The sequence below is a fragment of the Polyergus mexicanus genome, unplaced genomic scaffold (genome assembly GCF_030449975.1).
Source record: "Polyergus mexicanus isolate NDT 795.1 unplaced genomic scaffold, iyPolMexi1.0 SCAF_26, whole genome shotgun sequence".
NCBI classification, from domain to species: Eukaryota; Metazoa; Arthropoda; class Insecta; order Hymenoptera; family Formicidae; genus Polyergus; species Polyergus mexicanus.
The window spans coordinates 817,706-832,047 of record NW_027223346.1 but is presented as its reverse complement, the minus strand read 5'-3'; the positions used below and the strand labels follow the sequence as shown (position 1 = coordinate 832,047).

At 37.2% G+C, this 14,342-nt stretch overlaps 2 protein-coding genes across 31 annotated transcripts in view; one reads left to right on the top strand and one right to left on the bottom strand.

The window, feature by feature from the left end:
* Positions 1–8,725, top strand: part of LOC138943256 (melatonin receptor type 1B) — a 186,367-nt gene extending 177,642 nt beyond the window's left edge. For all 7 annotated transcript variants that reach the window (XM_070313923.1, XM_070313919.1, XM_070313922.1 and 4 more), the window contains one exon: positions 8,080–8,725. In XM_070313923.1, the coding sequence (XP_070170024.1) occupies positions 8,080–8,235 (156 nt within the window). In that variant the 3' untranslated portion in view covers positions 8,236–8,725. The remainder of the gene's footprint in view (positions 1–8,079) is intronic.
* Rdl (Resistant to dieldrin) overlaps positions 1–14,342 on the bottom strand; it is a 72,189-nt gene that overhangs the window by 19,465 nt on the left and 38,382 nt on the right. For 9 of the 24 annotated variants that reach the window (XM_070313895.1, XM_070313897.1, XM_070313901.1 and 6 more), the window contains exons 3-4: positions 13,311–13,378; positions 587–813 (exon numbers count right to left, since the gene is read on the bottom strand). In XM_070313895.1, coding sequence (XP_070169996.1) covers positions 587–813; positions 13,311–13,378 — 295 coding nt within the window. Of the gene's footprint in view, positions 1–586; positions 832–9,328; positions 13,401–14,342 lie in introns of all 24 variants that reach the window. The other 15 variants (XM_070313890.1, XM_070313891.1, XM_070313892.1 and 12 more) reach the window with 6 other exon arrangements.

Genomic DNA, 14,342 nt, shown 5'->3' with positions numbered 1-14,342 from the left:
TATAATGGAACGATATTGCGAGGGAGCGCAAGTTAGGTATGCATGAATCGTCTGAATATAGCCGGCGCGTTAATACCGGAACATTCCCGGCCGCTCGAGAAGAGGTCAGATAGAGAGAAATGATACGAACTGTGTCAAGCAAGAAGGGGCGGAGGTTGCTACAGGGAACAAATTTGTCGTGCCGGGCACAATTGGTCCCAGAAGTGCCACGAATGTTTTATGGTGATAGAGGACAATGGGCTCGATTTACAGCCGCGACAGAAAATATCGTCAATCTATTCCACGGATGGTAAAAGTAACATTTTTGAATTATACCTGCTTAACTAGCTCAATGTAGATATATAAATACAATACATGTCTTTTTTTTAATTATAAATTAAACCTTGTTGTTAAAGTAGGGAAAAAGGATGCGATTAAATGGTTTTAAAATGCGGATTTATTATGCAAAAAATCGAACGCTTTAAAATATTATTTTGTGTAAATCGGGCATATATATATATATATATATATATATATAATATATAATATAATATAATAGGCATATAATTGTAGAAGCTATATATAAATATAAATATTTTATACTCACCGTATGCTACGCGTTATGCTTCCCGAATGGTGAATACGAATGAACTCGTTGCTGGTGGTAGCAATGTGAAAGTATGACTGCTTCTCGTTGACAAAGAAGGTGTCGGGTACCCAAATGTTCTTGATGAATTCGGAACCGACGCTGAGCGTCTCGACGCCCGTTCTTTGCTTGAACGCGAGTCGTGGATCCGTCCAGAATTGTCGGAAGTAAAAATCCAACGTGAAGTCCTGGTATGACACAGGTGACTTATTAGACTGGTAATCATTTGTGTTCACTGATACACTAGAGAAATACGAGGATTTACGTAAGCCTTTCTGCGCCTTTCGTATACCTTGTGTACCGTGTTTTTTTTTTTTTTTTTATTGAATTTTATATTTCTGAAAATTGATAAAAATGATGAGGTACTTGGCGAGTTATTTTTATTGCAAGATATTTAAAAAAAATATATTATCTCGGAAATAAAAGTAACATAGTAATCGTTAGATAAATTTGACAATTCAAGAATATAATTAAATGTATAAAGCATTTTACGGTAGATTTTATGCAAAAATATTGTAAAAGTAGCGATAATTCATTAAGCTTTTCTGCGTGAGTCAAACTTTACTCCAACAAACAGCATGTGCATGAAAAATAATTAAGAATATTTTCAAGATTCGTAAATTTCTTTTGAATGGGATATTTAAAGGCTAATTTAAAACGCTACGTTATATCCTCGTTCTTCTCATATGTGTCGAGCCGCGGAAAATCTCAAGATATTGAAAAAGCATTCGTCTTCTTACGCGAGAGAACTCAAGATTCACGATTGCACAGAATTGTGCGAGATAAATAACGCGATTGCGCCAAGTCACGGCGATGCGGTCATCATTTTTGACGTAACGTGTCGATCGTAGAGAAATACATGTGCGGGTGGTTATACGGGAAGGGAAAGACGCTCGGGATCGCGAACGTCGACAGGCACCTTCGATGGCTTATCGAGGCGGCTCGTCGTCATTATCACAACACGTGAAATCTGCCACTTAACGCTTACGCGACCCTCTGCTATGCAGACCTCCTCCGACGTTCTACGACACTTGACCCCACGCTGTGAAACGAGGCGAGGGTTAATTCGGCTCGGCGTCGCTATAAACTCCGAAGTTGCGACGGCAACTTCGAGAGCTTTGTAAAGCGCTCCATCATTGGATCTCGCTTTATCGTGGCACGATAGAGCCAATCTGAACGACGTGTAGAAGAGCTCGAGCGAGACCGATTTCGAGTAAACGTGACTGACGACTATGAGGTAGTTCCATTATTGAATTCTCGCAACATCGTATTAAATGCAAAAGTTTTATAAATATTTCTCTATTAAATTTAGTTTTGTTAGCGAATAAATTGCGATATATATGCAATTGTTAAAAGAATACGGATTAATATATATCTATATAAAGGAATTGTGATAAATGTTTTGCGGATAAAAGTCATGTATATATAATGAACGATTAAACAAATTCAAAATGAAAATTTTATAATGATTCACAATTTTATAATGATTATTTTGCTGACAATAAAATTTTATATATATGTATAGTGTTTATGATATATTATAGAGACTTTATATAAAATATTTATGACACTAAAAGAGAGAGAGAGACAAATTTCAAACTTTACGATCAATGAAAATAATGTCAACTAATAAAAAGATGCTTCTGTACTAAAAAATAACTTTCATGTGAGAGAGCTGAAAATTTTAAAACAATTCTATAATATACTACCCTTCGTCGTGCATATAATATTTGGCAATGTTAATTCGTTCGCGAGTTTTCTAAATTATTTCGCTGTCGATTTCACCAAAATGTTTATTCGTGTGCCTAAGAAAGTTTGAATATTAAGCCGAGAAGAAAGAGAGAGAGAGAGAGAGAGAGAAAAAAATCTTTTGAGCGAGTGAAATAGACGCGTTGATTTATTATCCGAGGTAGAAGTTCCTTAATCGTCTCGCTATTACAGCAAGAAACCTTAAAGAAAATATATCCAAAACTTGCTTGATATCTGCAAGGTTTCGTTGTCTTACCGTATTATCAGATTAAACTATATAACAGAATTTAATTATCATTAAATTATAATTAAAGACGAGATAATTGATTTAGAAAAGATTTCTTCGAGCATAGAAAATATATAGAGACACAAGATTTCTGTAAAACTTATTATTTGCGATTTATATTACTTGCTAAATAATATATCTAGATAAACATAAAATATTATAGTTTGTAATAATTAAAATATATGATTATTAATTTTTAATGAACTTTTGATATTTACTGAATCTTGCTTTGTACGATTTTTTTTCTTTGATAATTATTATATAAGTTGTTAGAAAACATTCTTTTCCCCTCTCTTTCTCTTTCTTTCCCTGTGTTATACTTTCACTACACTGTCGTAATTTTCTCAATTAATTTTATATCGCAGAGGTACACATTAATAATCTAGATACGAGCACTGTTATACAATAATAATGCACAGGACGACAAGTTAATAAGTTTATAATTATACGATGCTAGGCACTAAAAATCTTACGCGATAACATACGCGGTGACATACACGCCTCGTGAGCATCGAGATTCCTGCCGACGTTAGGGTCGATCATAGGACAAGAATCTCGCGACGCGAAATATAATTCATGTATACCTACACGCGACGAGATATGGTGTAGGGACTGTGTACGTATGGTGACTATACATATACGTATCATACATATATCAAAAAACGGACATTTGAAACGAAAACCACTACGTGCAAACGTGCTACAAAATTCATGCACCACTCGTTGTACGAGGATAGTGTTGGGTAGCATCTCTAAAAATTTTTTGACCGTTATCTTCACGCGTTTGCTTTTATAAAAAAATAATGCAAGAATCAATTTAGTACTAGTAAAAAAAGTTTTCTTTTTCTTTGTAGATATTTTCTTTTTTTTAACGATATATTGTATTATATGTATTTGAGCGAGGATGACGATAGAACAATAAAAATTGATCGTTATTCCTGAAATTAATTTTTTATATTATAAAATTCCTATGCTATAAAATATTATGTATATGTTAAAATTATATATTGAAAGATACATTTGAGATTGAATCGTTTTTACGCTCAATTTACAATTATAACGAGAAACTATCAATTTTATTATTATTTATTTCTAGCCTACTCGCTTTTTTATACGTTTTCCGTTATTGGCTCAATTATCTTGTCAGTAGCAATGCCGGCAACCACGTAAGTTTTCAAAATTTCTGCGGCTATCAACGAGAACGAATTTCTGAGAAAATTTAAAGAACTTTGAGAAAATAAAGTTCAGAATTTTGCAACTTCGATAAGATGTCATGACCATCCATGACAAGAGGGAGAGTCCGGGAGTAAAGTTTGTCATCCTTTTTGACGACGTGCGCACGCACACACAAAGACTTTTCAAGTAAAGACTCTTTTCTTGGTATTCACATCGCGTTGCTATGAAAAATTTAATGCGCGTGGCGCATTTGGCCGCTGCTCATTCCAATTGTACATTTTTTGATTTATTTTAGAAATTTTACCATTGTTTTCGCTTGAAAAATTAAAACCGCAAGCGCAGAATCGAAAAATAACTGTTTTGTTATATCAATAGTATGAAAATCGATGACAACCCGTACATGTACATATCTATAATTGTATCGTAATCTTTCAATAACGCTATATAATATTTAAAGATTTTAAATGTCATGAGAATGAATATACGATAAGTAATTAATATCACGGATCAAATACGCGAATTTGCCGACAGATATGAAAGATTTTAGTATTCCGTGGATATGCCGTATGGACCGGAAGTTCTCATCGTTCGCGTTTCTGGCGGCTCTCCAGGCGCACTGCGGTTACGTCGTGACGTGTAATTGCTGCGCTAACAAATTCTCGGCTATTATTAACCGATCACTGTCAACTACTCCCACGCGAATATTCGAGAGAGAATTTCTTCTCTCATTCCTAACTTCTCTTTATTTTAGTTTATTATTTATAATTCTTGCTTTTTCTACTTTTCATATGTAATTCCCAATTTCTAACCATGTCACGATATGCTCTGGCTAGTGAACTCGTTTCCCTATGTTAATTAAAAATAAAACAAGAATATTTAAGAATAATTTTAATGACACTTTTGACAATATAATTAAGAAATGTTTCATTTTGAACTTGTTCGAAATTCTCGGCTATTATGACATTCAGAAACTGAACACGAATTCATTTATTAACAAGGATACTAATCCTTCGCCATTAAATTCTACAATAAGCGAGTTTTGTATTCTCGTATTATTTCCATACAATTTCTAAATATTATGGAATATATTCTCATATGTACTTACATATTCTGAGATATGCGGTATATACAATAGCATTTATAGCTTTATGACCTAAATTATTTCTATTGTATATCTAGCTGTGTTGAACATAGCTTTAAATAAAAGTGTTATTTTCAGGAGAAGTTATAAATAAGATATCTTTATATAATTCATCATATATTACGGAGTAATTAATGTCATTAACGTTTTTTGTATAATATAATATAATATAATAAAATTAATTTATATATCAATACAAAGAATACTAATATAAGGGAAATTATAAATTCATTCCATACTTGCATTATTTTGATCAATAAAGATATTATTATTTTAAAATTTGAATATCCAATTATAGAAGAATCTATGATATTTTCTTGCTTGCTTTTTCTCATTCTATTATATTAAATATTCAAGAAAATGTTTAATATTGTATGTGTCATAGTTACGCCTGAAGCTGTGAAACTTTTGTTCAAGACAGTTTTCGCGATAACTGTATGAATAACTGAGATACTAGTTCACAAAGTTAGAATGCTTTACTCTGTATGCTTTCTATAATTAAAAACGCTTGTTTTATCATTGTGTAAAAAAAAATATATTTATATTATATTATATGTAGAAAAATGCACTAACATTATGCGTATTTCTCTATAAAAATTACTAATCTAATTATGCTAATCTAGTCTTGTTTGTTTTCTACTTCGAAAACATGCAATTGAAATATTTCATAAGAAAATAACAAGGTATTTAGATAAATCGTCTCCTCTTGTCGTCCAACTATATTTAAATATTTCCCCTTTATTTCAATGGGAAACGTTTTTACACGATATGTTTAAGTGTGAATCGAACAATTTGAACGATTAAACGGCGGTGAAGAAATTCGAGGGAAATGCGAATAAGTGGGCGCAAGCATCTTTATTATGCGCAAATCGAAGCGTAAACAATAAAAAGCACGAGAAAAGCTTTGTGGAAGCATTTCAAGCAAAAGCTCACAGGCCAATCAATCTAAAAAAAAAAAAAAAATAAAGAAAGCGGCGCAGTACGGTGCTGTATGGCAAGTGATGGAAGCAAGAGGGGCTCATTCGAGGAGGACTGCTCCATTTCGTTTGGAGTCCATCGCGCCTCGATGAGCGCGATTATCGTAATGTGTACGCACACAAGCACACACATATACATACGTACATATTAAAAAAAAAAAATATATATATATATATATGTGTGAATTGTGTTACGCGTCACGCACACCGAAAAGGATACACAGTATATAAACGCAAGCTTACGCGCACACAACACACATTACACACGCACACACGTATGCACGTACACACATATCGCGGACACGCGCGCGCGTACACGTATACACGCGCTCGCGCGCTCGTAGAATCGTATATGTACAATATACAGCGTGAAAAACGTGATTCATAGCAACCAGAAGCGCACTGCACACATTGACAATGACACAGCTCATATAGGTGTCAGTATATATTTACGATATATAGCATAAATATATATATATACGAGATATATATGCAAATGCAATTATATGTATATCGGTATAGTCTCGATGTAGTCGCAATGTCGTACGAGCTATACTCTTTATTCGGTATACAATTGGCTGGCCAAGGGAGAAGGGATAGAAGAGATAGAGCGAGATTCTTCGAGGGCCACGGGGTATTTTCTGTCGATACTTCTTCTGTTTTCCCTCTCTTTCTCTTTTCCGTTTTATTATTTTTTTTTCTCGGTTCCGTCCGACCGGGAAGGCTACGATCAACGAGAGCATAAAGGCGTTTTCATCGTGTTTTCATCTCTTCGCCCCTTTCGCTCGTCGATTCTCTCGAAAGTGGACAAGAAGAGACAGGAAAGATAAATTGTTTGGAAAATCGTCTCGTTGTTCGCGGATGTGCCGGCCGGAGAGTCCGAAGAGTGGCCCTCGAGGGATGGGCATTAAAGGTCGCTTTTTTGCAAAGGAAATAGGAATTCACGGAAATCGGTAAAAGTGAGACGAGAGAAGAAGAGGAGCATGTAGAATGGAGACTCGCCAGCGGATGTAAAAATTTGCGCGTCACGTCCCAGGTGACAGTGTCGACTTGATTTGGTTTCCGCACAGGGCTCAACACCTGGGGTCCAGCCTCGTACATTCAGCTCCAAACTTGTACTCTGGATCTCAGGGGGAAAGGGGTAGGGCGGCAAACGGGAATGCCCTTTATACCCCTCGCTCGATTACGCGTCAAATATGCAGGGGAGAGTCGATCTCACAGGGTAGGCTCGCAGTCGGCGTTCCAGCCTGTGGTAAGTCAACGTTACGGCCGCTCTCTCAAATTCATTGCGCGCGAGCCGAGGCTCTGAAAGTTTTATCGTACCGGAGGGAAGATCACAGAATCGAGACGAGTCGCGTTAAACCTTTTAGACCTGACGTATTGTGGATATATTCTCTCTTTCTCTCTCTGCAATCAACGGATCGTATGCTATCGCGATCATCAGAATGCTAGAGATTCCGGCAATCATAATTTCTGGTATAATTATTACCGAAAGTATAGAGGGATTAAAAAGATCCACAATCTCCGAAGCGTATACTTTTGGATATACAATAGTTGATAAAGGATGGATCCAGTTTTGTGCTAGTTTGAAACTGATTGCCGACACCGGAACGAATATATATATATATATATATATATATATATATATATATTTGATTACTACATGATTATACGTAATACATAATACGTTGTACGGTGCCATTATATATCTTAAATATTGAGAAACAAATACGAATATATATATATACGTGTACTATACATAAGATACGTATACGTACACTTTTACGTATTGTATGTATGTATATAAATGTATTGTATATATATGTATGTATATATGTATGTATATATATATATATATATATATATATATATATATATTAACACAGATGTAAAAAGACGTAAGAATGTACGATCACCCGTATACGTATCTCAATGTATGTGCGGCCTACGGTGCTCGATCCGAGATTTAATAATTTCCATAGCAATTAATTATGGTCACGTTAAGCGTAAAGATCTGTTATTCTGCGATATATATATTTCAATTTTGTGTATTATATTTTTTTCTCATATATGCTCGTTCAGTTGGATCGACTTTCAACAATACGCACGTTACTTTCTGTTTCAGAGAAACCCGATGGAATTTTCACCTCGTGAATTTTCCGAAAAGATGATAAGTCGCGCACGGATCTTTGATTTATTTACGACCGCTTTGAACATTGGGAAACGGTCTACAGCCGCGCGATATTGCGAGAAGGATTTAATGGTCCCCTGGGGAGATTAAAGGGCCATCTCGCCGTTGACGATGGCGTCCAGCGAGTTTCTCTTGGAATTTTTCCACTCGGATTTTAGAGCGCGCGCGCGCGCACGAAACCGCCAGTTCTTTATCATCGGTTCGAGTACCGCGGGTTGGGCCATGCAACAAGAACATCGCAAATCGAATCAAACGACTCAACCATAAACCGTAAACGAAGTGGACAAGAATATATCTTGCGAAGACTGTGGAACGTAGCAAGGTTCCCTTGTAACAGTTCAGCCAACCAAACAGCTGTGACGAGCTATAAAAACGTAGGTTAGTAGGCCATCAGTGTGTATATTTGTTGTCGTTTATGTGTACCGGCGTGTATACGTACGCATATCGTGTACGTATATATGTGTGTAGCGTCTATGCTCCGTGGCTATGTATCGATACGCCTTTTGCTGCCGACATAAACATTGGTATTTGCGTTGCATCTATTTCCCCCGGTGCACTTTTTCGCGACCAGATATCGAGGATGACGACTCGAGATTTAAACATATATGTACGCGTGAAAATACCACTATATACTTTTACATCGTTATATTATAAAATATTTTGCGCGCGCGAATCGATATGTGATAAAAAAATCATAAATCTTTCTCGATTTTAACGTGTCTTGCTGCGATGACTTTTCGACATATGATTCCATGAACACGCGATATTTTTTATTATTACGGAATTGTTGCAAAAAGCAAGAAATAAAAAAAAAACCGAAACACATGATACTGTGGATGCAATCGGAAACAAGTGGCGCGACTGGTAAGCTGATTCGATCAATGATGTGGCATTGGTTCGACGATGGGCACGCTCGACACGTGATGATCGATCCAATTAAACGCCAGAGTTAAAACTCTCTTTTAAAAAGCTACATCGAGACACAATTTTGGCATTACGGTCGATCGTGCCGTTGCGATGCGAAAGGATTGTGTCGCGCGGATGTTCTCGTTGTCGCGTTTCAATACGAGGGACATATAGGTGGGATAGGAGGGATCGTTTGCGAAAGACCAGACAAAATAAATGAACGAACGAACAATTGTCGATGTCAAGAGTTTTGTATGAGTTTGAATGCAAACTGTACCATCAACACCTCGGACACGGAGCTGATGCTGAGGACATACATGGTGACGCCGACCTCCACGGGTGGACCTGCAATCAACAAAACCATCCGGCCTTGGTCGCTGTGATTACCCGTCAATCTCTAATTAACCATGTACGACCTATCGTGTATATATACGAGGTAAAGATAGATTATATATCTATAACAAGTGATAATTAATAGCAGGAAAATGCATCGAATCTTCCTTTACCTCTAGACTCACGGGCGCGTTGAAACTCAAATATCCTTTAAAATACTCTCCAAACGATCGTATATCGCGTGTCGCGCGCGCGCGCGCGACGACGTGTCTATCGGAAGAATCGAGACCCATCGCAGAAGCGTAAGCTCCGTACGCGTAAGCGAACATCGGCGATTTTTTTTCTCTCGAGTCTTCGGATAAATCGGGAAATGGATTGTCATTCTCCCAACAGGGAGACCCAGGTTGCCTCCTGGGAACGTCGCGCGCGCCCATAATTCGTGAGCCAGAGGCAAGGCATAAACGGACAAAGTCGAGGAGAGCTCGCACCCTGCACGGAACCAAATCAACAGGACTCGTCGTCTCAGGCCACGTTGCCTTCCAAGCTGGAAGAATCATTCATACTTGTCTCGTTACATTAGGCACATTATGCTCTTACGTAATATTACATACACATCACAGCCACGTAGCAGTATGAAATTACCTTCGCTATTATATTGTCTTTCGTTTTATATCACGTCGCATTTTATTGTAGCTTGCTTTGTGCTTTCTCTCATTTTCTCACTCCCATTCTCTTTCGTTCTTTGTGCGTCTTGTTTTTGCCGATCGTCACGTCGTATTTCAATTTGGCTTCTTGTGGCTATACGTGTACGTATATCTCAGGGAAATCCGGCTCGCTTTACAGTCCTTTTTCTCGCCCTATATATTAAACGCCTTTTCATTGTCGAAAATAACGCGTCGTCTTGTCGAACGTTCGTCGAACGACATCGTTACTTTACACTGAATTGCTGTCATTGTCATTGCGATTGTCGATTCCGGGCGAAATTTATTCATTTACTTTTAGCTTCTGGGGTGGTGAGGGGGGGTTGCCTTGAATACTGAAAGAGCTGCTGGAAGGAACTCGAACGGACATCACATCGGATCGAGGCAGTTCGATCGAATTGTTCATTCTCGCGTGTTCATTCACGAACGTGTGATACGTGCGGTGTTTAGACAGAGAAATGGCGGAAGTGTCGGGCAAAGAGGGTACAGAGGGTGGGGGGAGGGGGGAGGGGTGTGGAATTTTTTTTTCGGCTGACGGGATATAGAGTAATAATAATCGTAAATGGTTTGCAGGCGGCAGCCCATCTCAGCAACCGCGGCATAGCAGCTAGAGCGTCTAAGAAACGGTCTAACGGGACGGTCGTGCGTGTTTAATATATATTGAACAAAATACTATTTTTTTCCCTGAGAGCAGAAAGCAATAAAAAGACACTCCTCCATTCACGTTCTCTCTAACACTACTGTGACGCTCGGGGCAGCCCAGGCTCAAAAGTCAGGCAGGAGATTAGTAAACTAAGTTTTCCACGCTCGCAGAAAACGAACGTAGTTCGAGGCAACTGAAATTCGTCTCGGTGTTGATTCATGATTTTCATAGATCTTCACATAAATGTCGAAACTTTTAATAGCGTTCTCGCGTCAATCAATCTTTTAACAGCAAAATCACATCAAACGTCCACACGAGAGACTATTTTTGTCGAAATAAATTTCACTCTCGCACGTTAAACTGCCTCGCAATTATTCGGAATGATTTGGGTTATATCCTTTTTTTTTTTTTTACATTTAGCTCAATTTACGCCGCTACGCGGTCCCGTTTTCAGTTGCTGAAACTACAGCCCCGTTTCCCGAGTGCAGAACGAGGACAGCCAGTATATATTTATTATCTGAAATATGAAATAGTACTTTGTCCATTTTTAGTAGTGTCTTTTTTTCTGTTGCTCGCTACTAAAATATATATATATATATATATGTTGCGTTATGTGTGTGTGTGTATGTGTATGGGAGAGTGCGTGTAAGGTCATACACGCGCACACTCATTTGTGCGTCGGTGTAAACTGGTAAACGCGATAAGCGGACAGACCACGAGGTACTACAATATATCAAGCGAGTTAGGAGATTCGGCTTGGTTGGCTTCATTTCGGTAGTTTCGAAGTACAAGCGGTAAACCGCATCGCGTAATCGCTGCCGCGCGCGCAAAGTGCGTTTCATGCATGAAATAATAACACAAGTTGGAATTTTGATGCAGTTATATAAAGTAATTTTGTTATTTTTATATATTAATTTTTATTTTTATTTTATTATTTTTATATTTTTATTCCAATAAATTTACATTGTTAAATATTTGTACGAGAAGCAAATTATGTATTACGTGTGAATTTGCGGTAATAATAATGTCCGAAATTCTTTCTTTTATAAGTAATCAATTATCCCTCGAGTCTCATTATGCTCTATGGCAGATTAAAAGAAATACATTATATAATAAAACGTGTGATCGAAAATATCATCGAATCGTATCGTTTTATCTCACACATCTTTCTTAAAAATTATCAGTTTATATTATAACCGATAAGCAAGTGTTTTGACAGAATGTTGTCTCTTCCACAGTGAATCGAAATACACAAAGAAAATCGAATTATAAATGTCGATCAATGGATTCGATCCGATTGAAAAGGCGAAAAATGCTTATGTTTTTTAAACGTTTATTTCGTTTAACAGATATATTCGCAGTTTCAGAATCTTGGAACAGCAACGGATCGATTCTCTTTTGCATAGTTGCGTTTAATAGAATCAATGCGCCAAGAAATCGGAACCTTTGTTTCGAAGCAAGTGCTGAATTGTTCCGATAATCACATTACGCAATTGTCGCCGTTTCAAACGTCGTTGCTAAACGAAAAGCGCATCAAAGGAGCATATAACCCAGGGCAATGTGAATCTGGGTGCGACAAGCAAACTGATTTCATCGTCAGGTGCGCCAATCGATCCGACCAAGGCGGTGATCGAAGCGCACGCCTCTCGTCCCAATCGAAATTTTTTTTTCTCTTGTACTAAAACTAGACGAGATTATAGCCCGCGGAGCAGCAATTAATCGATCGTTATGTATAGGCGTTCGAAGCGAAATAATCGCGACCCGACGTCGTTAGGTAACGAAGATAATTCACGCTTCACAAAGAACGAGATATTAAACAACGAGACGTTTATCGGAGGACACCGACTCGACTATTGAAAGTATCGCCCCAATTAGTGCGTGATTAACGACACAAGTGAATTATTTCATTGACGGTATGAGAAATTATTCGCGTAGATCGCAAATGTCGATCGTTGATGCAATCGACATTGCAGAGTCGACCGTTAGAATCAATATTTCTTGTTCTCTCGTTACCTTTGTTGATTTTTGAATTTAGATTTAAATTACAAATTGTGCGTTGGATTACTAAACTACCTGTTTGACTAACGAGGCAATAATAGGATGTTTATGTGCCTTAATAATAATAAACACAAATATAGTATAATACAAATAGAGTGAAAATTATATTGCGTGGTATATAATCTTCTGAATTTGCATACATAGTTATTTCAATATACATTTATTGGAGGAATGATTAAAACAATGGAAAGAATGCAAACTCGTGTGCGCGTGTATGTACAATAATGTAATTCAATATATATCCGCACTCGTGTAAATCTCCCAGATATGTCTGTGCAAGTTATGTATGTGTATGTATGTATGTATGTATGTTTGTCAGTGGATAAAAAGATGCCGATGATAATTCAATAACGATCAGCGGCAATCGTTGAATACACGGGCACTAAAAAGTGTGGTTGTTTGAGCGAAGAGACCGATATGGGGGGAAGGGGAGAAAAGGAAGGTCGGATTTTGTGTTTAGCCGAGAACGACAGTTAATAAATAACTTTCAGCGGAAATTACTGAGTAAGACCTAGAGGTAATACCATTTTCACTTCGGATAGGGAGCTGATACTCAAGACGTACATGGTGACGCCCACCTCGACGGGAGGACCTGAAATCGAAGGTTAGTAAGTCTGAGTCGCCGGTTTTTCCGGCCGCGGCCACACAAGCTACACGGTGAGAGTGACTGTATGGCATTCGTTCGTTAATCTCGCGAAATAACACACGTGTACACATATTGCTTTCTTTCTTTCTTTCTTTCTTTCATTCGGTAGCGTTTTGTGAGTTTACTGTGAATGCAAAATGGCATGTTGGTGATGTCGCTACGTTGGATGGATCGCTGAAAGTGGTAATCGGTTTTCGATTAGACGAAACGTCCGATAATAATTTATGCGCTAATTTACGTGTGCTCGGTTGTCATTATGATTTCTCAAAGACGGCTTTGCTTGGACCTATTTTGATATTTACAGGCGCAACGCCTATGTAACGATATTTCGTATTGCACGATATTGTTATACATTTAATTTAAAAAACGAGATAAATAAGTTAATATCTTTTATAATAAGATTAAATTAAAGTGTGGAATATACGATCAAAAAAATTATTCATATTTTTATCTTTGTATCTTTTTTTTTTCTTCTTTCTTTTTTAACGTTATATATGAATCTATAATATATTATTATTCATCGGGAAGATATTTTTTTCCGCATCGCAGTTTTTAATCTTTAACATGTAACAGATAAAATATTAAACACAACTACAATTCTCTACTCAAATACTTGTCCATAAACAATCATTTATGTTTCTTTAACATGTAATATATGACATAAGCTATTTCTCTCACAACCTTTGTAAAATCTAAATTTAAAAACCCAACGAGGATTCGAATCGTGAGAATTCCAATGGTCTGTGAGACCAGATGTGAGACACGAAATCGAGTATGAACTTGAAATCGATAAATCTGCTGCCGGTCGAATTGATCGGCTGCAAAGACGAAGCGGAAAAATGTAATCGCTGCCAATCAAGCGGTATTTCACGGAGAAAAGTTTATGGACAAAATTTCAGGCGGAGGGTGA